Raw genomic sequence first — 25,000 nt, forward strand, 5'->3', positions numbered from 1 at the left:
GACCCTGTATAATTCAAATTAAGAGTCAAGCCCATTGCAGTAATCAAGATTTTTAAAACTTAAAACCTTTGAAAGTAGAATATTCATTTTGCATGGTATCATTTGAGTTGCTTGCTACAAATTTTCAAAAATGATATTTTATACCTAAGGTTTAAAGAGAGTTTTATAATCTACATCACTATAGAAACTTTTCTCACCTGCAATTGTTTATTTATTTTTCTCTCACTGTTTTCCCAAATATACTTCTAAATAATGCCAGTTTAGATAGCATATGCTATATCCTAGAATGCTTACCTGTCTAACAAAAATTGAATCTGATTGGCTTTTTGTTGCACTGAAGGATCACTGAAGTCTAGCATAGTGGCAGATCCAACAGAGTCATCCTTTTGCTGTTGGAGCTGTTAAAGATAAGAAAAAGAAGATCTGAACTTATGGCTAATCTACTCAAATATTTGACTAAATTTACATTAACCTTAGGACTAAAAAAACAAAAAAGAAAAGATGATAGTGATAAAAACTCTTACAATAAACTTTCAATACATCAACACACATGAATGATTTTACCTTGCTTTCTTGACCAATCAAAGGCATGAGCCGGTCAACAACAGCATCAGCAGTTCGTTCGACCAGATGCTTTTCACTGACCACCTTCCTGGTGCTGTGATGAACGGGTTTAGGGGATGATGATGCTGACATTCTCTTATTGAAATCAGGAGCACTGTTGATTTCAATTTCTGGTCTTGCAACTACTTCATCTGTAAAAAAAAAAAAAATAAAAAAAAATAAAAAAAATCATATGATGTTGTTCTTAGACCTTAGAAATAAAAATGATGCCTAGATTTCTCCGTTTCATACAGAAAGGTTTTACATTTAACTTTTCATAGCAGGAATGGTTCATAGGGTGGGATCCCTTTTATACTGCAGATTTATTCTCTTTCTTTTCTAAACAGGCCTTCAAACCAACTGATAATTAGTATCACAGTGCTTTTATACCATACAGATTCATACATCACATCATAAGTCTAGAATATAACAGCCCACCCCAGGTTCTACATCTTAAGATGTGGCCTGTCATAGAAGGGTTAACTCTTTCCAGACAGGAATAGATTTACTTGCACACTCCCCAAATGGGTTTTATTTCAGAGTGCGTCAGCTTCAGGTAACATGTGGTATAACGACTATTGTTATGTAGTCACGACACCCACCGACAGGCCAAAAACTCATGCTTCATGTATGTTGTGGCACCCCACCGCAATGGGTTAATGATTCTATAATAAGACATTAAACACAAGAAAATAAATAAAATCATACTTTATCTTGTAGTAATAGAAAATAGAAGTAGGTGCATAAAACCTTCCATAATAATTTAATCTACATACATTCTAAAATTCAATATGTACATCACCAAAAATAATGTTCATAATAAAGTATGTCCAAAACTTTTCACTACCTAATACCAAAGCTATATTTTATTGTATGTAGCATCTTATTCAGAATAAATGCAATAGTAAGAAATTTACAGCTAATAAGAGGCAAGAAGGTAAATCTCATAGATATTTATGACAATCTAGTCTCCTATATTACTACTTTACTGATCTTGATACGGTTTTTCACCATTAAATCATAAATTTTGGCAGTATATACAAGTAAAGACCTTAAGGGGACCACCTTTACCTTATCTGTTTTTTGCAGAGGGAACAGTGAATTCAAACATTTATTCCTTTTTTTGGCTGATAAAGATTGAAAAACTCAATAAAAAAGTCATTTTGTTTTTGATAAAAAGAAAAGAGAAAAAAAGAAGTTGGAGATTGTTACAGGAATTTTGTGGTCACAACTTTAGTAATGGACCCTTCTAATTCAATTTGTGAAGGAGATATTCTTTGAGGGCAACAGTACCCTTTTCCACTAAAAATTATAATACACTTTAATGAAAAATAAATATATTTACTACAATTTGGTACGGTGAAGGAATATATTTGTAACATATTTTCATTGGTACCACTGTATGGTTGACATATTTTTTCTTCATTAGATTTTCAGTTTTATTTTCTGGAATAGCAATTTCATGTCTTCACTCTAGTATTCTTGTCTGCTAGAGATATCTAAAGCTGATAAAAGAGCCCCATTAAAAAAAAAAAAAATTGAATATTAGATAAAGACAAAAAAAAGAGAAGAAAAATCTATAAAACATGCATATTCCTTCATCCTAAACCTAAAAAATTAAAAAACATATTCCTTGTGTATTACTATATCAATAAATATTCTGTAAGACTAGGTTTTACAAAAAATAATTTTTGTTCTCCTGAGAGAGAGAGAAAAAAAATAAAATAAAATAAATATATATATATATATATATATATATATATATATATATATATGTATGTATGTATGTATATATAAATCAATATATACTTTTGTTTTTAACCCTCATTTGGATTAAAAAAAAAAAGAGTGGGAAAAAAAAAAAAAAAATATATATATATATATATTATATATATATATATATATATATATATATATATATATATATATATATATTCTTCCACTTTGATGGGGCAAAACTCCTACCCCCATCTCTTATTGGAGGATATAAAAATAAATGCATCTTAATAATGTTAAATTTTGCATTGAGAGCCACTTTTAAAGCTCCTTAACCAAGATTAAAGCAAAACTATTCAAATCTTATTACTGCCAACAAACAAAATATAAAGTTGCAGCTGATCATATGATGATATTTAAATTTGTTCTGATATTTTTTTTTGTAAATCTACATTTACCATGAGATTAGATTTACCATCAGATTGTCGCTGATCTTGTACTCTCTCCAACTGTTTCTTGTCTCCTTTATATAGCAAAGGTCTCTGTGTGTTTTTAACTTCTTTCTTTGACTCTCTCTCAATTGTCTTTTTCTGAACTTTATTTTCAGCTCTCTGTTTTTCGGGCTGGAAAGGAAATAATTTTTTAAGGCAAACTGTAAATAAGAAAGGAACTTGAAAGGAGCTTAAAAAGTAATTTTCTTTATACAAAAAATACATATATCATCCATCATCATCACTAATATCGTCCATAAAAAGGCAAGCAGTTTGATCCATTTACTTTCCCCATATGCTGAGGTCTTCTCCCCTGTCTAGTCTTTGGTGTCGAGGCAATGGTTACATTTTTGGAATGTCTATATTTCCAAGAGGCTGGGATGTTATTTGTTGTACTTTCTGGATTATCCTGTAGGATATTTGTTGTTATTTCCTTTCTCCTCTCTTTATCTTTTGGTGGACTTTCTGGTCTGTATCCTTGCTATTAAAGAGGAATATGTGTAAATTTATATTGGGTCTTTCTATAATTTCTTCTGCAATTTGTTCACAAAAGAATGATCATTAAATGCATCTAAAATCTTACCTTTTTCCGTCTTTTCTTATTCAGTTTCTGGTCAGCAAGACAAGCTATTCTTTCCCTCACAAAATTTGGATTTAAGATAGATGCAAGATTAGAATCCACATCTGAAGTGGCTATCTCAGAAGATGACTCGGTGCTGCTGTCCTCAGGGATTTCCAAAACTAAAGACTTGGTTGTCTAAGGGGGACAAATAGAATCTATTAAAAACTATCAGTCAGGAAAGTTGCAAACTAAAATTATTAGCAAAGTAATATGATACATATCAATATAATATTTATATTTGGCCAAAATTCATAAAATTTGTGGATGCACATACCTGATATTTTGTCTTTGGTATTCTGATTCCTACTACATTCAGTATTTCAAACAATCTTTGAGATGCTAATATAAGTTCTGCATGTAGTCTTCTGCCTGGCTCTGATGTGAAAGCAGTTTGAGCATGAGTCTTCAAAGCCTGTTCATTGAGAAAAAAAGTGCATTCAATTGAATATACTTTTTGAAATACCTTACCCTGCCTTTTCACAAATGTTTCGTCTGAAAGTTTGTAGAATAACTTGTAGTGAACTCTTCTGATCTGATGTTTCATCCAAGACACATGACTAAGGCATCAAATACATATATTGTGTAGACTTACCAACAAAAGCTTGTGTAGAGAGCGAGTAGATGTGGCCATAATTCTTAAATTCTTGCTATTGTTCCTCTCTCCATGCACAAAAGATCTTTCCAATAGGCATATCTAAAAAAAATTATGTCTACATTACATAAAGGTACCTGAGTGATTCATCATTTAATTTCTTTTGTCACATCAATGTTTATGGTGACCAGTAATGACTCTAATGGTGAAGAAGTGTATAAGGCCCAAAATACTGGAAAGAAATCTAAACTTCTTGCACCCACACTGCATCTGTCCGTAACATTCATTTAGAGTCCCACGCAGGCACAAAATATATGTCATACCCCATTCCATAAATTGCATCATATTTTACCTGGTAATGGTAACATTTTATTCTGTCAAGACAAATTGTTAGTTTGCAATTCCTTGCATTTTAGGCTTGTGATTTGTTGTAATGCTAATGAGAGATCTCTATCAAAATATTAAGTAAGCAACACAGAAACTTACTGTTATGGAAACTTATCCTACACAAGAGGGTAATATAGTTGAAAATCCAAATCACATACAAAGTTTATTGGTTTTCAGTGTTTTTATTATTGATCTTAATATGCTTTGCTAAAAAAATAAATAATTTCCACAAATCAGCTTGACAATTCAGTATTACTATCAACAGCCTGAGAAAATAACACTATACCTCTCTCTTTAATGAGAACAGCATCCTGCCAGCTGAGTGCAGAAAATCCTCCCATCTCCTCTTTTTTATTTCAGTTTCATGAGGGGCAATGAAATCCTTTGATGCAGGTTGCATCTGAATACTCTTCAGATCTCTCAGTGTCGCTGTGATCTGTGGTGCTAGCCTTGAGATTTGGCGTGTTCGAAGGCCAACTTCACCAATCCCTTTGAATACAGGCAATGTTGGTCTCTTTGCTTGAGGCTGTTCTTTTGATATGGGCTTGCTGGACTTTCCCTCTTTGCCACTTATGACTTTGACACTTCCTTCCTTAGTCTTCTGAACTTTTGGCACACTTGCTTCTCTGATTGCTGGATCCCTATCATTCTCTTTGGCAAGAGTGTCTTCACTTCCTGCTTTTATTTCTGATGCTGCTGGTGCTTGAGAATTCTTGGACAGTTTTGCTTGAATCAGGAAATTTCTTGCCTTTGCTTGTGCTTTCTCAATCTCTTCCTGACTCAGATGCTTAAAAATTTGATAATATTCATATAATTTTTACAGGCTCAAGACAAGTAAATTACATATCAACACTTTTATAGGAAAAATATCATAATAGGTCATGAAAATTATCTATTTGCTTATCTTAATTTTATACTATATCATAATCAAAGACTTACAAAATCCAGCATAATATTTAACCACATGCTTTGATACATCCCAAAGATACAAAACACATATCAATTGATAAACAACAGAAACAAAAAAATGTAAAGCCTTTACAGCCATTACCTTGTACGTATGAACTGACTGTACTTGTGACATGGAGGTTGTAGGTTTTGGGACCAGTTTATGGAGAGTGATAGCAGTTGGGATGTGAACTCTATGCTCAAGGTGTCTTGGCGAAAGCTGGTACCATGTGTACTGTTCTTTGTGTGACTCCATTTGTAAGGATATTTCAACCTGTGGAAATGAAGCAAATCACATTAAATTGTCACATTTACATAATGGTATACTACAAGCTTCAAGGATATAACAGGATAAGGCAAAACCTGTTCTGTTTTCACAATGTTCCTTGCAAAATTTCAACACAGGCATTGTTAGTTACAATGCATAGGTAATCTTAAATTAATGATAGGAGGACATTTTTAAGTTGTTTCACAAGCAGCTCAGTAAACTTAATAGTTCTGGAGGTAAAGGTTGTATTATTAAGGCCATTTTGGTGTCTATATGAAGCTATGAAGTTTTGTGATCATATGCAATAAACTCGAATAAATTCAGCTAAAAATTATCATTGTTTGAAATTGCTATCAGGCCATTTATGTGAATCTGGAATTCCTGAGAATTTAATGGCTGCAACCTTGGTACCACACCTAATTCTATCAACCAAGCATTGTAATTAATCACCATAATAGGAAGAGAGATTATCACCCAGGAGCAACAGTATGGTTACAGTATAGGAGGATGTCTCTCTCTTGGAACTATATGTGTTCATATTGATTTAAGAAGCAATTTCATTCTATTGGGATTTTTTTGACATTGCATTTTCTAAATTTTACCCTTTTATTCTAACCTGCTGGAGACCCAAAGGCTTGAGTATTGAAAAATTGTATCATTTGTTTTTGAGATGTAAAACTAAAACATAAAAAAATAATTTAAAATCATAATAATGCTAATAATAATAACAATAACAAATGAATAATAATAAAATAGGTATCTTAGACTGAAAATGAAAAAAATGTATTTTCAACACATTTCACTCTAGAGAAATTAAGGTACGCTTATCAAGTTCCATGGCATGTTACTGTGAGATTAAAAAAAAAAATCAATCAACATGGGTGGAAGTCTGTTGAACTTTGCCAGAGCACAGAAATGACAGCATTGCTTTGTCTTCCTCGGTTAAATAGGAAATTAATAATATAAATGGATAATTAGTCCTAAACATTCTGCATAGAAATAATATGTACCTAAAGTCTTGTACTTCAGTATGGTATTATTGAAAACAAACGGGTTGAAGTTAAACAGAATGAGTTGATGTTGCTACTGAAAAATAATAGTTTAATGACATTTCTCCAGCAATCACTTCAAAGTTTTCTTCACAATCCTGCTTTGAATAGATAACTAACCTAACCAAAACCCAAAACTAGGTAATTTAATCAACAATTCTCCCCATCCCGTGAAAATGTACCAAGTGGGGAGGTATAAGTTAGTTTTGGACAGCCATAAAATACAAGAAAAATAACGCATGAAGTAGACAGAACGAAAATTATATAAAAAAAAATCATTCAGAGCACTTCCTATGCAAATTGTTAATAAAGAAGTTATTTAGCAGGTTTGACGCGCCAGCAATACATTTTCAAAAGTCGCTCACGATGTTGTCAGTGCGACGCTGTGCTGTCGGAATTTTCGTCTCTTGTTTACGAAGAGCGCTCAGAGCGGTGATTGGCTATCATTCTCGAGCTATGATTGGATAGGGAATTATGACGTCATATAATGGTTTTCTTTGAGATATGCAGGGGTAACAACTATATTTAGAATGAAAACAAAACATGGCGCAACAATAATTCATTTTTCAATATAATATAAATATAAACAAATATAACATAATGAATGTATGAAACATAATAATCCATTAATATAAATACAAAGATAAAAAGCATTTACAACAACAAAAATGGAAAATCATGTAGGTGGAGAAAGTGAGATGTGCAATTAAATATTGTTATACCTGGGATGCCCTCAGTCTGCTACAGAGCGAGTTTTGCTAGCCCATAATGTTTGCTGCAAGATTTTCAAGAGGGATGGTATGATAATGCAAGCACCCTAATATTAACTCATACAGATTTTCACCTATAGACCCCACAGTGCGTCTCTGAAAAATATCAATCATATCCAACATGGAAACCTGATTGCTAATCATTTCATGGTATTCACATCAGTCGTCTCATCAACGATAATAGAAAATTTATTTGTCCTAAGTTTCGAGGCCAAATCTTCACTCGCCATTTTGCTTAACGCTTTCATGACCTCGTTGAACTTGGTCCTTTTAATGTTTAACGACTGGGCATTGTCGGAGTTTGGAAACATTCGCCTTTGCAACTCATCGAGAGGCTCCGCCAGTGCAAAGGGGAGATTGCAAAGTGGGTCTTGCCTCAGCGTCGAGATTGCTGTGCCCATCTCGGCCTTGCAAAACATACATTAGGCTCTCGTTGAGTCATCATCGTCACGTGCAAGCCACAGCTGGAACTCAGCAGGCTTCGTCAGCTAGGCATCCTGGAATTTCGCTTGAGGTGACATCTTGGCCTGCAAATATTATTGTATTTTGGCATATTTCCCGAGAGAAAGCTACACAACAGAGCAACACAATATCCTAAACTCAGAAAATTCAGATATCCCTTTCTATACTGTGTAAGTTTATTTCTCTAATATACTAAAATAAAACAAAAAAAGAAAATGGTTTCCCAAAAATCTCAAAATATTATTTGTGTATAAGGCCAATCACATTTGAGCTTTTAGCATGTCATTCAAAATAGGGTAAGAGAACCAAATACTATTTGAAATTCGGAAGTTGTCTTGAAATTACCAGAAGTAAGATGCAGGAATGGTCAATTACACCGACTAGTAATACTAGAGGCACTACAGAAGATGGATAGCCTGGAAAGATAAATATAACCTTAGTTAGGAATGGAACACTTTAGTATACCCTAACACTAGTATAGAAAACAATCCGGTGGCACAGGTTATCAAAGAAAAATCATGTGAGTAACTTGAATTAATTAATTACAAACTAAGTATTTTGTATAATCTGTCTAAAAACCACAGTACAGTATACTCACTGAAAGTTGATGTATATTTACTAGAAAATCCTGTAAAAAACATGAAGAAGCGTCTGAACTCAAGCATGGAACAGAGAGAAGTGGCCATCCTTTGTACTGTCAGGAATTGTTTTCAGACTCAAAACAGCTTACGATGTCGTAAGCCCCGCAAGCCACGCATGTCTTAAGTCGAACTGCGAGCTCCGACGGTCATACTCAAAACTTTTAACCGTCCTCATCCGCGTCTCGTTTAATCGTCTCGTCAAATCAGAGCGAGTCATTTGACGCGTGATGACTTGACGAAATCCCGTTTCCACCAACATCGTCAACCCTCGTCATGCCAATGCGATAACTGGCGGGTTTCACTGCACAGTTCCCCGCCAGAATTCAAAGAGGATGGACGCACAATTGCTTGCTGCAGTAGTTGCTGTATTGTTGCTTCGTCGTCGCAGACGCAGGGGAAAAAAACGATCTGGATCCATGAACTAAATGCCAAAAGACCAGATTTTGGAAGCTTCAGCCATTTATTCCCAGACCTGGTGAACCATCCAGAAAAATTCTGCAACTACTTCAGGATGACACATGAAAACTTCAAGAAGCTCGTGGACATGACTGGACCTTCCACAAAGAAAAGAAACACTAACTTCAGGCGTGCAATTGGAGTTGAAGAAAGAATGGCCATTTTTATAAGGTAAAGAATATTTATTGAAAATTCTAATAATTATGATTACTGCTTATGAGTTTGACAATAGTAAATAAGATTATCATAATTTGTTCATGCCGGTACGTGAAAAATACATCCAGACAAAGTCAACAAGCACTTTTGGCGTGTTTAATGGGCATAACAAAGAGAGAGAGAGAGAGAGAGAGAGAGAGAGAGAGAGAGAGAGAGAGAGAGAGAGAGAGAGAGAGAGAGAGAGAGAGAGAGAGACATAATTATAAATACTGCTTATGAGTTTGACAATAATAAATAAAATTATCATAATTTGTTCCTGCCGGTACGTGAAAAATACATCCAGACAAAGTCAAGAAATGAAATTACTGCTCAGAGGGCACCCTATTCCGAGCTAGAATACTCTGCATAAGTGGCGCTTTCGTTGGATGCAGATGATGATGGTCTGAATGACTGATTCTGGTTAGTAGTCCGGTAGCCATACTGGTCAGTGCGGATGGGCTGAAACAGTTTCCTCCGAAAGATTTCACAAATTTCAATCCTGATATCAATGTTATCAGATGGCGACAGTTTCTTCATCATGGGTAGTAAGCTCAAGAGATACTGCCGATCTGGGTCATTCTGTGAAGATGCCTCTTCTCTCAACTGCTTCATTTCATTTAGAAAACGCATATACATTTCCTCTTCACCACTCCTGTTGCGTTTTTTGGTGGAAGAAGGCTTTGATGTAGGCCTAGGCATTGCAGCATTGGCATCATTACAAACTTGACTTGCAGTACCTTCTAGAGGAGATGCATTGTCTTGCACTGCGATGTCAGGAGTGTGTGAAGAATTTTGGAGTGCATCTTCCATTTCGTGGCAAGTGTCTTCATCCATAGGAGTAGGGACGCTTGAAGATGTCGGTCGTGGAGTCACATGAGGGAGCAGAAACTCCATTGCATCGTAGTACGCCCATCTCCTTGTCAGGCTACTTGCTGATCCAGATGGCAATTTCATCAACTTTCTCTTTTCCCTCATAAAGTTGCTGCGGAGGTGGCGCCATTTCTCCTTGCAGTCGGCTTCTGTAATAGAAGAGATCAACAAGAATTTAGTATCTTAATGAGTAGCCTCATATAGTATTATATCAGCACTGTGTCGTACTGTACAATTATAATATATGTCCCGTATCTGTAATGTGAAGTATTGTAGTAAATTACAGGAATACATTTCATGGTAATGACTTTCACTATTGAACGCTTTGTTATTGTACATATGAGTGTAATTAACGATTGTTATCATATTTCTTTCCAGGCATGTGGTTACAGGTGAATCTTTTGCTTCACTTGGTTACCAGTTTCGTGTTGGAAAGACTACTGGGCACAGGATTGTAAAGACAACTTGCAACGCCATATGGGAAACTTTACAGCCACACTATATGACAGTGCCGAATGAACACCAATGGAAAGAAATAGCTAGGAATTATTTTGAAAAATGTAATATTCCTTGCTGTGTTGGGGCTATTGATGCCAAACATTGTCGGCTAAAATGTTCATCTGGAACAGGATCCCTTTTTTACAATTATAAAGGGTATCACTCTATTGTTCTCCTAGCCATTGCTGATGCCAACTGTTGTTTCACACTGATAGATGTTGGGTCATATGGAAGAAACAGTGACAGCTCAGTTTTCACTGAGTCAAATATGGGAAAGCAATTTCTCTCAAAAAAATTAGATATTCCACAATCATGTGAAATACCAAATACTACAACCAAAATACCTTTCTAGTAGGGGACGAAGCATTTCCCTTAAAATCTAATTTGATGAGGCCTTACCCTAGAAAGGACTTGGATTATTCCAAAACTATGTATAACTATCGGATAAGCAGAGCTAGGAGAACAGTAGAGTGCACCTTCGGAATGTTTTCTAAAAAAAATTGGTGTACTTCAGACATCAATGAAGACCAGTGTTGAAGTAGCAGAAGCACTGGTGAAGAGCATCTGTGTACTTCATAACTTCATTCAACGTGAAAATAATTCTAGCTACTTGCCAAATGATAATGATGGTCATGAAACAGACTCCCATTGTTCAAGCACAAGCCTAATAGCAATGACAAGTACAAGGCCTACAGCTGAAGCGATGTCAGTTCGTGACATCTTGAAAGATTATTTTGTTTCCCCAGGTGGAGCTCTTGAGTGGCAAGACAGAATAATCCATTAACCATTTGGACGACACACACACACACACACACACACACATACACTACATATACACACATTCATAATTATTCAGTTCTCCACAATTACATCCATTATGCCAAACTTCATCCTGTTTTCCAAGTAGGGTACACTTGTCATATTCGCAAGGTTCACTATTTATTTAATTAAGAAAAGCAAAGGAAGTGGTAATTTGACATTTGTATTAAAGGAACAGTTTAACTATATAGGGATATACCACGAATTTTAGTCAGAAGTAGGCTTCAGGGATAATATTCATTCATATATATATATATATATATATATATATATATATACATACATATATATATATATATATATATATATATATATATATATATATATATATATATATATATATATATATATATATATATATATATATATATGGCCTATAGTACTTAACAGTAGTCCATAATGAATAAATTTTTTGTCTCACCTGTACATTTCAATTCAGTAGCAACCTCCCCCCAGAGAGCAGCTATGACGTCACGATCTCGGTGCCTGGAATCACTTGCATCATATATAGCAGGTCGCTCTCGGACTAAGTTAATCAGGAGTTCGATTTTCATGATGTTCACACCACCGCTGACAAGCTGTGACTGATGAACAAATGGGTCAAACCCTATCCGTGACGCGACGCGACGCGACGCGACGAGACGTGACGAGACTTGCTTGGTGGGAACGGCCTCTCGTCAAATCCATATAAATCAAATGTGAACTGGGGAGGCGAGTCATGACGCGCCTTGACTCTAGTGACTTGACGAGACGAGACTCGCTTGGTGGAAACGCAGCGGGTGCTCCTGAGCTCTCGTCTGGTGTGAACCCGGAAGTAAGTCGTGATACCCGGCTTGTGTAAGCGAGATATGTATAGATTATGTGTTATTGACAGTATTAGGCGTCATATCAATTTATATTGTATCTATGTATCACAAATATTTCCATTCTCCCCAGACATTTGATCAAAAAGATAACAAGCAACTATAGGACAGCGTAGAATACGCTCGTCGTTTACCCTGTGGTGTTAACGACAATACATACTGAATACACGATAGAGCTTTGGGAAATGAAGGCGTCTTGTCAAAAACGAAGGTAGTGTGTGTATGTATATATATATATATATATATATATATATATATATATATATATATATATATATATATATATATATGTATGTGTGTGTGTGTTTGTGTGTGTGTGTGTGTGTGTGTGTGTGTGTGTGTGTGTGTGTGTAATATATACAAACATACATATACATTTATATATGCATATATACGTACACACACACACACATACACACACACACACACACACACACACACACACACATATATATATATATATATATATATATATATATATATATATATATATATATATATACACATATATATACGCACATATATATCTGTATCTCTATCTGTCTATCTATCTATCCATCAGTCCATCCACCTATCTATCTATCTATGTATTTATAATCATCTATATCTCACTCTCGCTCTCTTTCCCCCTCCCTCTCTCGCTCGCTCCTCCCTCTAATGACGTGCCTATGGTAACATGACTTTTGTGACATGATATTTGTTAACGGACAAGAAATACGAGATGAATTACTGAGCGTATGAAAACGAACATGTTTCGTTTGATTCCTTTTCATGCTCGGTTTATCGTGCGAGATGAATCACGAGGGTAAGTCTAGTGATTTATTAAATATGCCGGTCACTGAAGATATTATTTGTACTGTAAAAAAAATATAGATCTAAGTCATCCTGTCACACGACCCCACACATCCTCCCTTTTTAAAGGTCATGCTGATCACATTTCGCATTAGGAAAATATTATATTGTAAATTACCAAGACGAATTTTATGTTGGAGGGCGGTAGTTAAAGATAAATTTTGTTTCTGTTTGTGATGTATATCAACACAGGTACAGTAAAGGTTTTGTGTATACCTTCTAGCTATTGCAGCTCATCTGATTGGTTGTCGGTACAACATCACCATTTTGGGCTCCTTTGAGTAGCTACTTCATGCTTCATATTAATAAACACATGGGTTGGCGTGCAAGTGTACTTACTCATTCTCATCACTTGATTTCTTACGTCTTTGTGGCACCACTAAGGATACAACTACCACCCTCCTCTCTGTTTTTAAACGGTCTTTAGGAGTCTGCCAGGTTCATGACTGCCCATTCTTTGATGTAATCTTCCCAACTCTTCTCTCGTCCTTGTTTGCTGGTTCCCTGGAAGTTCTTTGCAAATCCTGATTGGCGAGTGACGTGTCTGTACCATCTTAACTTCCTTTTTATTGATGACTGCTAGATCGTCATGAGGTCCTCCTACAGGCTGGATTTTTCTGTAGCTTTCTTCATCTGTCACATGCTCAGTATATAAATCTCAGTTTTCCCTGTGGCATCTAATCTTTCTTCACAGCTTCATGATAGTCCTAGTCCGAAGGTATAAAGGAAGACTAACAAGGTAAGAATATGTAGATAAGTAATCTTTGAGCGCAAACAGGTGTTTTTGTCCCTCCAGATGTTTTGCAATCATGACAGCACAGCTATTGCTTGAGTAGCCAATACCAAAATATCAGGCTGTGATCCTCCTATCGGATATAATGTAGCCGAAGTGTTTGAAGTTCTTCACTTCTTCTAGGCTCACCCTTAGATTTTTCTATCACATGTGATGCTTTAGGAGTTGTTATTATAGTGAGCCTGAACTTTTAAGCATTGATCTCCATGCCAAGAGCAGTGGCTATATTACCAAGATGTTCCACCGTACTAGCCTGCTAATTCTTTTTTTCCGGAAGGCCATCGAAGGCATGCTGGTACCTGTTCTTACGCAAAGATATTTCAAAGCATTAACCGTGATTCTCTCCATGTATACATTGAAGAGGTGATATATCTGATGCACAGAACTTGCTGCCACTGCTGCCATTCAGGAGGATGGCGCTTGTGGCTTTGTCATATGGCTATTCACCGACTCTGATAAGTTTCTTCGTGCGTGCAATATCCTGACAAATATCTTCATGACGTAAATAAAAACATGTAAGAGGTCAGTGATGCCACGTCCTGTTATGAAACCTGCCTATCCTTCAGCAATAATGGTATCTTCAATATGGCTTTGAGCATGGCACCTTGGATGACTAAGTTGATGGTACGGTAGTTTTGTGTTAGCTACCATTTCTCTTAAGCAGTGCAACAATTAGAGACTGCTTCTAGGGGCTTGGTCATCCACCTGTGCACCGAATGCTGTGCAAATGGAGATGACAGCAGTTATCATTGTTTTTCCTTCTGCTTGACTTAGTCCTGTTGATTCCTGTTGACCTCCCATCCTCCAGTGTCCTCACACAGAATGTGTTTTGAGGCAGTTTCTGATCTGACTTGTGAATAGTTCAACACTTTTGCATCGTGAACTTATGGTTGAATAGTTGTTCATTTTGCCCATCTGTTCAATATTGTTTTTTCTCCCCTGACTTGCTCTGGATATGAGTCATCTTTCCTTTGCTGCGGCGGTGTCTTTCATCACTTGATGTGCCTTCTTTGTGCTATTTGTTTGTCCAAGCTTTAGTGAATATCTGTGTACTTCTGTTTAATCCAAGTTTCCTTGGTATTTTCCATTTGTCTTGACTTCTTGTTTGCTTTGCTGTACATCTGTGCTCTATCTGAATCCCCTCTTCTTTTGTTCTTGTCTTTTGTCACATAAATGCAGAATCTTAATTACGACCCATGGCTTTTTGGGAAACGCCACGAGTACTTATACTGTACATTCCCTGTTGTAAACGTATAAAAAATACATGCACTTACATGAACCCAGATGAACAAGTCATTTTCTCGTCGCTCACAGTTCCAATAGTTTACTGATTGACAGAGGGGAAACACGTGTCATTCAGGGTCAGCGGCGGTTAGCGGTTGCTGTATTTCATTTAAGAGATAATTTGCAGGGTAAATTCTTATCAGCAATATTCAAAATATTCAAAACTTGCAGACAATATTAGGTAAGTATTTCAAGCATATGGTAAGCTGTATTCAATTTAGATGGGAATATAAGATACATAGTGGCAACGTCTCCCAAGAAAGTGCACAGATTTCTATCTAAATGCTGCAAATATTGTCCAGCACTTCTCACAAAGGTGTATTTATCATCCAGATTTGTTGGAAAACTTCATGAGTATTTTATTGGCGACACCAGGTTTGTTTGTTTCTTCCACAAAATAAAGCACCTACACCATACTTAAATAAAGAAGGGTAGCCGCGCTATTGCGGGAAACTACAGACCTGTGTCGTTAACTTCTCATGTCATTAAGATCTATGAGCGAGTTCTAAGGAAACAGATGGTTGCCCACCTTGAAGAAAACAACCTTCTCAATAGCAGACAGCACGGCTTCCGATCCGGTAAAAGTTGTCTTACTCAGCTGCTCCATCATTTCGATGACATCATCGAGTCGTTATCAAATGGTGACGACATGGATGCTATTTATCTGGATTATGCTAAAGCCTTCGACAAAGTTGACCATAAACTTCTTATCAGTAAACTGCATCTATATGGTTTTCATCCCAAAATCATCAGCTGGATCGAGTCTTTTCTTACGAACAGAACTCAACAAGTTGTTGTAGATGGTCATATGTATATCATTGCACTTATTATTAGTGGTGTCCCCCAAGGAACAGTTTTAGGTCCCATACTGTTCTTGATATTCATCAATGACATTGCTAGCTGCGTGTTACATTCAACGTTAAGATGTTTCGCTGACGACACAAGAATTTGCAGATCCATCAGTGATTCACACAATGTTACTGAGCTTCAGTCTGATCTTGACGAAGTCACTGAGTGGTCATCAAGAAACAATATGGCATTACATGAGGATAAGTTTGAGTACATATGTCATCTCGCCAACAGACGTAATCCTCTCCACCAGCTTCCCTTTGCCCATGAGCAGTTCCAGTACACAACATCAACTGGCACCATACTCACTCCTGTTGATCAGCTCCGTGATCTGGGCATGATCTGCCCTGGACATCACACATACGATCTAGTTGTGATAAGGCGAGGAAGATGGCAGCATGGGTATTCAGTGTCTTCCATTCTCGCAATACTGGCGTCATGTTAACACTATATAAGTCACTAGTCCGTAACCACCTAGAGTATTGTTCTCTTTGGAATCCGGCGAAAGTGTATGACATTCAGGAGCTGGAGGGTGTACAAAGAACTTTCACTTCAAAGACTCATGGTTTACAACATCTCTACTATTGGGATCGCCTGAAACCCCTCTCCCTCATGTCACTTCAGAGACACAGAGAACGCTATATTGTCATGCACATGTGGAAGATCCTTCATGGTCTCACATCCAATGACCTTGAAATACAGTTCATAGTCAACCCAAGATTGGGTACCCTGGCTAAGGTTCCATCTGTCCGTACAAAAAGCTCAGCGGCTCACCAGACTCTCTATGAGACATCATTCAGTGTAATGAGTCCTAGACTTTGGAACTGTATACCCTCGCACATACGTGCAGTCTCCAAGCATGATGGCTTCAAGCATCATATGACGGCATTCATGCTTTCCTTGCCGGACAAACCGCCAATCCGGGGTTTCACACCACCGAACTCCAACTCTATACTGGACTGGCGTAACGATCGAGAAGCATCTGCTCTCTGGGGTGGTCAGCAACTCTGATGGCCTGTCGAGTTTCGACGAAGCGGATCAAAGGTATCAAAGGTAAGGTAAATCCACCACTAATGCCTACACCTACATCCCCGTTATTAGCGACACGGCCACACGCCCTCCTCTCACCCTTTCTGTCTCAATTACCTTCTGTTGACATATTGTCTTCTTGTTTTTTGCATAAAGTATTTATATGTTTTTTTTTTCAAACAATATAGATATGTATATTTTTCTCCGCTCTGAATAAAGAAATACAGGTAAAATATCCCCTCTTCCATGTGAAAGATATAAATATAAAAACAAAATCATAGAAAAAAAAACAATGGATCATTGAAGAAACTTAAGAAACATCTTGTTTTTCACATCCTCGCACTGTTTCTGAGATGTGCATAGCCTTGGTGCTAATGATAGTTCGTGCTCACATGATCTGTCATGAGATTGTTATTAATCTGCATACATAAACATATAAAGTATTGACAGGGCGTTGAGACTACGTGCTTTTGAATATATAATGTAAGATAAAGTTGGTGCTGTAGTGACCGGGATGTTATGGAGATGAGTAATGACCGAAATCCGTTTAAGAAATTGAAATTGGTGTGTTTTCCCACTATGTGTGACCGAGGATATTGTCAATATATGTAAATAATACTATGTATCATTTACTTCCTGTAAGACCCTCCTGCATAATCTGATCCGGAGCATCTTTGTGAATTAATATTAAGTATTACTTAGTTTAGATAGCCTTTTGTAAATTGTACAAAGGTTATGTAAGAGTGTAAAATAAGAATTATTTTAAGAAAAAAGAACCACAGAATTGTAATCTACTGAGGTTACCCATTTCGGTATAACAGAAAACGTGCTGTCATAAGATGTGAAAAATGAATACCAGTAGCGGTAATTTTGAAGGCCGATAGGTGACTAATGAAATGTGATGTTACTAATTACTTGGTATTGGATAATACATCTTAAGTTAATGATAATGTCACAAAAAATAGAGAATAGAACCAACGTTCTGTGTAAAAATGGTGACGTGTCATGAAAGAGGTCACACAAAGGGACCCTTGTGGTCAAGTGAGGGGCGACCGCACAAAGACCTGGCTACGCCCAGAGCGACACGGTGACATTAGGCGAGCCGAGGGGAACACGAGCAGGAGTTCAGTTCAGTTCAGAGAGATTTGCGAAGGCTTTCCTTCGCCCGGGCTATATGCACGAGGCGGCCCGGCCTCTGCCAGCTATAAGTGCTGACTCATCTGATCATCATAACTGAATGCTTACCGTGGCGGTTGGATTGCCTGAAGGCGCTCCAGTTGCCACGGGGAAAGCAATAGGCATAGCCGCCTTACCAACCCAGCGGCTGTCGTCTCAGGGCCCTGCCTGAGGAAGCGAGTGTGCTCGCATTCCATCAGATAGTGCTCTAAATTGGCGTCCGGCGTGCCACAATGGCTGCAGCGTCGCTCATCATGCCCAATGGTGGGTATGATTTGCCACGCACAAGGGTAGCCTAATCTCAGTCTGTGAAGACTGACTTCGGCTCGCCTTGGTAGTCTGTTAGAGAGTATCAGCGACTCATAGCCTGTGGCGTCTGAGTACCAGCTGGCCGAGGGGGAGGTTCTCGCTTCCTCTCTGTGGCGCTGCAGGGCACCGACCTGCCCTGCAGCCATCAACTTACGCCTTAGCAGTTCTCGGCTAGGATGCACCACAAGATTACTCAAGGGTTTTTTCCTGCCTTCCTCCGCTAGCCTGTCAGCTACATCGTTCCCTTTAATACCAACATGGCTTGGAATCCAGTTGATGATAATGCGTCTACCCTGATCCAGGATTCTCTGAGCAATAGTGAGAATCGTGGTCAGAAGGTAAACGTTATCAAGGGGCGTGCTTTGCTGCAGGCTGTCAATGGCGGCCCTAGAGTCTGTATGTATGACAACATGCCCGTCCGTCTGGGCTGCATGGGCTAGGGCTCCCATAATAGCGACAGCCTCTGCTTGGAGCGAGGAGGCATTGTCGGACACCCGCATAGCTTGTGCTACGTCCCTTGCTGCAAAGCCGGCGCCTGCAGTATGGGAAATGGGGTCTACAGAACCATCCGTGAAGTAGGTTTTACTACCTGGTGGAGTGATTTCTGCAATGTTCCTCTCCGCCTCAGCCTTCAAAAAAGACGGAGAGTACTGAGTCTTTCTCCTTGACAGGTTCATGACAGAATACTCTATCAAGGATCTTGCCCACGGCGGGGCTGTGGCATAGTCAGGGTGGGGGAGGTCCATGCCCTTGACCAACAGAGTCTCCTTGAGCTCAAAGCGTATCAACACCCTGGCTGTATGAGACAGCCAGGAGTTGTTGGCAAAGAGTTCATGGTTCTGTACGAGCCGACGCTGCACTTTTTGTCTTAGCTGCGAGTCCGACGGGGACTGTAAGACTTTGGCAAGAAACTGAGCCGCCATCTGATCGATCCGGATGTCCAGAGGGAAAAGGTTGGCCTCCAAGAGTAGGTTAGCAACCTTAGCCCATATAGGAGCACCCAGAATGATCCTGGCGGCATCGTTTTGCATGACGTCAAGCCTTTGCCGTAGTCCAGGCTTGACCGTAATCAGGGCGACGGAGGCGTAGTCCACAATGGGACGGACAGCGTGCACATAGAAGGATCTTAGTACACGGTGCCCAGCCCCTAAGCGCCGCCCTGACAGAGCTCTCATGACAGAGAGTCTTGCCTTGGTCCGTTCTAGGAGATATTGAACCTCCGAGCGGAAAGTAAGCTTACTGTCAACCCATACACCCAGGTATTGGAAGACATGAACCCACTCTAGCTCTAACCCTTGGACTCGCAGCCTTTGGTCTCGGACATCCTGTTTCAGCGCCATTGCCTTCGATTTGGCTGCTGAGATCTTAAGCCCGACTCTGCGGCATTCCTCAGACATTAGATCCAGACAACGCTGGGTCTTTCTGATTAAATTCTCATTCTTCCTCCCAACAGAGATAATTGCCAGATCATCTGCATATGAGATGATCTTGCACCCCACTGGGAGTGGAATGTCGAGGATGCTTAACATGAGGGTGTTAAACAGAGCCGGGCTGAGGACCCCCCCTTGTGGAGTGCCATTCTCCAGGGGTAGATGCCTGGAAAGGTGACCTTGGAACTTCACTCTGGCAGTTCTGTCCCGAAAGTAGTCACCAATCCAGGCAAGCAGTCTGCCCTTGATTCCTTTGCGGATCAGGACCTCTTGAATGGCAAGTGGGCTCGCCAGTTCAAAGGCCTTCTCCAGGTCCAGGAAAACAATGACAGATCTGGTTTTGCTGACAGTGCTCAGTAAAGTGGCTATACTGTGAGCAGTGCTCTTACCCCTTGTGAACCCATGTAGGTGTTCATGTGGAGGTCCCAGCTTCCATTGGAGCCGGTTCAGTACCATTCTCTCTGCCGTCTTTCCCAGACAGCTGAGTAGAGAGATGGGGCGGTACCGACCCGGCTCCTTTGGTTTAGGGATGGGAACTATGTCAGCCCTCTTCCAGCACTGTGGTAGTGAGGAAGTCTCCCAGGACCTGTTGATAAGATGCAAGAGTGCAAGCTCACCTTCAAGTCCTAGGTGGGAAATGATGGGTAGGAGATCCCATCACAACCCGGGGCTGACCGCGAACTGGTCTTATATGTTCGCCTTAGTTCCCTCAGAGAGAACATGGCATCGGCATCATCAGGCTCGACCGCCTTTTCTCTGATGAGGGCATGCCTGCCTGGAAGCAGTTCCTCTTGGCATGCCCTCAACTCTGCTGGTAGACCGGCGCTACTTGTTCTTGCAGAGAACTCGAGTGCCAGTCTCTCCGCCTCCGACCGCGGGTCATGGTGGGTCATTCTGGGGGCTGAGCGATTTGTGGCCCGTCTGATGCGGTTCCACAGCTCTGTAAGGGAGGTTTGGTGGCCAAAGGACTCACACCACTCCAGCCACTTTTCCTGCTTTACCCTCTTAGCAGTTTCCTGAGCATCCCTGAGAGCCTCTCTCAAAAGAGCGTGGTTCTCAGGGGTTCTCTGTCTGCGGAAGTGTCTTCTGCACATATTGATTCTGTGGTTGACCTCCTTAACCTCATCATTGTAGTACCAGGCGTCTTTAAAACACCTGGACCACGGACGAGTGTTTGTAGTGGTCTCTGAGGCTGCCTCGTCTATGGCATTAACTAGTCTTGCCTCAAGTGTATCCACATTATCATTATGTGAGAATTCACTGGTTCTGAGGCACCTGGCCAGGGCCTCCTGGAAAGCTTTCCAGTTGGCCCTGTCCACCTTCCATCGAGGATTGTGCTGGGTCACAGGGGCTGGGCCAGCATCCAAGATGGTGGTGACTATCCCATAGTGATCGCTCGTGGCAGTGTTGTCCACAGACCAACGAATCCTCTCGACCAAGGCCGCAGTGACAAAGGTAAGGTCAAGGACCCCCCGCCAACGTGCGTAGGCTCCTGGTTGTTGAGGAGAGCAATCTCGGGGCATGACTCAAGCACCGCGGCTATGTGATAGCCTGCCGCATCCCGGTTCCGCGTGGGAGCCAGGATGGGGTGGTGGGCATTGAAGTCTCCCCCTATGAGAATTGGCTCGTGTGCCGCAGCAGCACAGACTTCACTAATATCTAAGCTCCTACAGGTTGGCCTGCTGTACACATTGTACAGCTTGAGGAGACCCCCAGCCATATGGATCTCAACTGCTAGGAGTTCAACACCTTCTCCACACTGCACAGGATCGGCAATCAGGGAGCAGGGAATATTCGACTTCACGAGGGTAATCAAACCTCTGGTGCCTTCATTAGAGGGCAACACAAAGGGATGATATCCTGAGAAGCGAACAGTGTCTCCTGTTAAAGTCTCCTGGAGCATGACAATGTCAATGTTCCGAGATCGCACGATCGCGTGGAGAAGGGCATTCCTCCGGGAAAAGCTGTTGATATTCCACTGCAGTATGCTTAGATTAGGAGCCATTGTGCTAATCTGAGTCCATTAAGTCTGCGTCGTCAATGACGTCGACATAATCGGTCTCAGTGTCTGACGCCCCAGTGTGGGTAACGTCAGACATTTCGGAGTCTGACAACTCCTTGGTGAGTTCCTCACTGATCGTGATTTCCTCACTGGACTCGTCACTGTCGTCAGGACAGGTCGAGCCATTTGAAGGGCTGGGTCTCCTGGGAGGTGGAGAACCCCTGGTCGCCTTGACCTTCACTCTGGATGGTCGTGGCTTCCTCGCCCTTTGGGGTTTGGGTTCAGGCTCTGCCAGTGTGGTCTTGGCCGCGGGTTGGGTGGGGAGACAAGTCTCGCCCTGGGGGTTTGTGGGGAGAGGAGTCTCGCCCTGAGTTGGATTGGGTGTAGAGGCCTTGGGCCTTACATCCCTTTCCTTCAGGGCAGCGACAGTCTGGGTCATTGCCGTGACGGCGACCTCGACTGCCTTCTCCGTCTCTTCACTGGTCCGTCCCAATGCTGACGCAACTGCTGTGACAACTGCCGTCAGCAGGAGCGTCAAGTCATTCTCCGTAAACAGAGTTTGACTCTCCGCTCTTGGGTTGGCCTTTGGTGTGTTCCCAGACCCCTTCCGGGTCTGTTTCCGTCTTGGAACACCCACCAGGGCCGGAAACTCCTTTGTGTTGGAGGTGTCCGGTGGTGGTTTTGTTTTGGGCGGTGCTTCCTTCCTCTTAGGAGGGGGGGAGCCCTTACCCCTTTGTTCTGCCCCCAGACGTAAGTGCCTCGAGGGGCAGGAACAAAGTCCGGTCGTTTTGCAACGACCTCTTGTCGCCGTAGAGCCTCTTCCTTCCTGACGGAACATCCGAGGCTCCAGGCATGGTGCTTTTTGTGGCAGTTGGGACACTTGGCAGTAGTGTCCCGCTTGCCCTCCTTGTGTGCTTTGAGGCACACCTCCGTGCTGTGTGCCTGACTACAGACACCACACTTCGGCTTTGCAGAGCAAGTGGCCTGGTGGTGTCCGTACTTCTGACACGTGAAGCAACGGAGCGGGTCAGGGACATACGTCCTGAGGTTGTAGGAGCCCCAATTACCAAGGTCCAGGGACGATACTGGGGCTCCCTTCAAGGTGACCAGGACTTGCCTGGTTGGGTGCTTCCCTTTGGAAAGTCGGGAAGCTCCCACCACCTTAGGATGGGCAGTGATGACCTCAAGGTCATACATCTGAGGGAAGCCAAGAAGCACCATCTTGGACTTCCTCTCATCAGAAGTCAGGGCCGCCAAACTCACCTTCCGTCCGTCCTGGAGCTTGTCAGTCTCCTGGAGGAAGGTGAGAGTGGCCTGGTCCTTAGGGATGATTATCATGCCTTTGTCTTTGGCAATTCTAATCGTCAGACGGCACTGTCTCTGGGTTTCCAGAGCCCGTACCATCTGATAAGCGTTGTCGAATCCTTCCGGTTTAGGGGGAACCCTAAACTGGGGGAACCGACTCGGGGCTACAGACTCGCCCTCCGAGTCTGTAGCCGGCCGAGGACGCTTAATGCCTGCCTTCCGAACCGACGCCGGAATTTTGGCAGTGGGGCCAGCAGGGTTGGAGGGTCCTGTCTGGCTTCCATTTTTAGCTTGACTCGTCTTCTGAACCGACGCCAGAGACTTGTCAGTGCCAAGGGCTGGTTTGGAGGGTCCAGCCCGAGGCTCTTGGGTAGGCTTTCTCTGAACCGACGCCAGAGCCTTTCCCAACTTTTTACTTTTGTCTCCAAGGACCTTAAAAGGTTCCAAGGTGACAGCCTTGGTCATTTTCGTGCCCGGTTCGTCAACGTGGGGGTCAGTCAGGGTTTTTTTAGAGAAGGATGCCATATATAGAGTGTTCAATTCATCCTCCCACGCCCCCACCCACCACGGAGTCCAACAAGGGGAAGCTGTGCACTGAGACCATGCTCAGAAGCCACAGGGGTGGTGGGAGGATATACGCAACCCCTGCCTCGCATTGATGGCACTCGCAAATACATGCGATTGCCTGCAAGACAGGAGCTGCTTGACCCTAGCCTAGCTCAAAAGAGAGACCAGCCGATTGACCTAATCGAGCCAAGATCAGGCCACCCGTCTTGCTGGAATAGAGGACCAAAGAGGCGTGTTGCTAGCCGCAGGGCGTACTCATACACGGCATCGCTCAACCTCCAGGACTCCCGTCTCCCAGCGCACAGGGGCGCCACGCACGGCAAACACGTGGGCAGGTGTGTGCCCCCCTGGGGGGAGGACCAGGGGGGGTGTGATCCCACCTACTAGATCAGCACCTAGGAACGCTTAGTCGTCCTTCCTCGGAGAATCAACCGCTAGAAGGCCACCTCAACGGGAGGGAGAGACTGGCCAATTCTAGGACGGGCTCTTCCGAGGAAGGAGTTCAAGCCCCCGCGCCACGACAAGGCGGTTCCTTATTGCGGGGGACGAGCAGGAGGTTCTAGCTATCCTACCCTCGAGATGTCACCTGCCTCGCCTCTTGCCTCAGGCGCCATTTTCATCGCCATAAGGGTAACGTCCCCTCATGACACGTTTACCAAATTAAACCCGTTATAAGTAAGTGCACTCATTTCTGTCATGCCATTAACGGGAAATCACAAACTATTATGATACAACATTGATAAGATTGTTCTTAAATTACGTATTACAATGTTACTGGCAATAAATATAAGTAATAGATGTATTGTAAAAGTTTTTTATATCAAAACACTGCACTTAGATTTAACTTGGTATGTAAAACTTTTGTAAACTTATAAAGTGATAAATTATTATTACTTTTTGAGCCTGTGACTATGGTAAATATCATGAAAACTTTCGATGTTATGCCTCACAGATGTTAGTGGGATTGTTGATTAATCTCTGTTACACTCTCCTTAAGTAAAGTTAATTCTCAGGAGCGGGTTCAAAGACTGAGTTCTAAGGCCAAGTTTAACGCCGAACTCCAGACCGGATGCTTAGGTCATGATTGCTCAAGACTAACACATCACAACCGACTCTCAACGAAGAAGAGAGAAGAATGAAGACAGAAATCTTCA

At 41.1% G+C, this 25,000-nt stretch overlaps 3 protein-coding genes and 1 long non-coding RNA gene across 6 annotated transcripts in view; 1 reads left to right on the forward strand and 3 right to left on the reverse strand.

The window, feature by feature from the left end:
• Positions 1-7,137, reverse strand: part of LOC122243091 (uncharacterized) — an 8,388-nt gene extending 1,251 nt beyond the window's left edge. The window contains exons 1-11 of one of the 3 annotated variants that reach the window (XM_043000562.2): positions 7,042-7,137; positions 5,463-5,633; positions 4,698-5,198; positions 4,025-4,126; positions 3,707-3,844; positions 3,394-3,567; positions 3,097-3,291; positions 2,795-2,942; positions 565-755; positions 295-398; positions 1-4 (exon numbers count right to left, since the gene is read on the reverse strand). The exon at positions 1-4 is cut by the window's left edge and continues 1,251 nt beyond it. In XM_043000562.2, coding sequence (XP_042856496.2) covers positions 1-4; positions 295-398; positions 565-755; positions 2,795-2,942; positions 3,097-3,291; positions 3,394-3,567; positions 3,707-3,844; positions 4,025-4,126; positions 4,698-5,198; positions 5,463-5,615 — 1,710 coding nt within the window. In that variant the 5' untranslated portion in view covers positions 5,616-5,633; positions 7,042-7,137. Of the gene's footprint in view, positions 5-294; positions 399-564; positions 756-2,794; positions 2,943-3,096; positions 3,292-3,393; positions 3,568-3,706; positions 3,845-4,024; positions 4,127-4,697; positions 5,199-5,462; positions 5,634-6,077; positions 6,217-7,022 lie in introns of those variants that run through there. The other 2 variants (XM_086544684.1, XM_086544683.1) reach the window with 2 other exon arrangements.
• A 261-nt stretch (positions 7,138-7,398) lies between these two features.
• Positions 7,399-8,721, reverse strand: LOC122243093 (uncharacterized). Its single transcript, XR_006222357.2, has 3 exons — positions 8,507-8,721; positions 8,254-8,324; positions 7,399-7,973 (listed from the first exon to the last, which is right to left on the reverse strand). It is a non-coding gene; the product is annotated as an uncharacterized LOC122243093 (long non-coding RNA).
• A 715-nt stretch (positions 8,722-9,436) lies between these two features.
• LOC122245121 (uncharacterized) lies at positions 9,437-12,012 on the reverse strand. Its single transcript, XM_086544685.1, has 2 exons — positions 11,809-12,012; positions 9,437-10,219 (listed from the first exon to the last, which is right to left on the reverse strand). Exons 1-2 carry the CDS (start codon positions 11,939-11,941, stop codon positions 9,543-9,545), a joined length of 810 nt encoding a protein of 269 aa, XP_086400811.1. The 5' UTR covers positions 11,942-12,012; the 3' UTR covers positions 9,437-9,542.
• A 2,468-nt stretch (positions 12,013-14,480) lies between these two features.
• LOC147470386 (uncharacterized) lies at positions 14,481-17,039 on the forward strand. The gene is made up of 3 exons (XM_086544227.1): positions 14,481-14,519; positions 15,607-16,363; positions 16,507-17,039. The coding sequence occupies exons 1-3, from the start codon at positions 14,481-14,483 to the stop codon at positions 17,037-17,039; spliced, it is 1,329 nt and encodes a 442-aa protein (XP_086400353.1).
• The last annotated feature ends 7,961 nt before the right edge of the window (positions 17,040-25,000 follow it).

The sequence above is a fragment of the Penaeus japonicus genome, unplaced genomic scaffold, assembly GCF_977035675.1.
Source record: "Penaeus japonicus unplaced genomic scaffold, GWHDUDI00000001_assembly GWHDUDI00000015, whole genome shotgun sequence".
Classification (NCBI taxonomy): domain Eukaryota; kingdom Metazoa; phylum Arthropoda; class Malacostraca; order Decapoda; family Penaeidae; genus Penaeus; species Penaeus japonicus.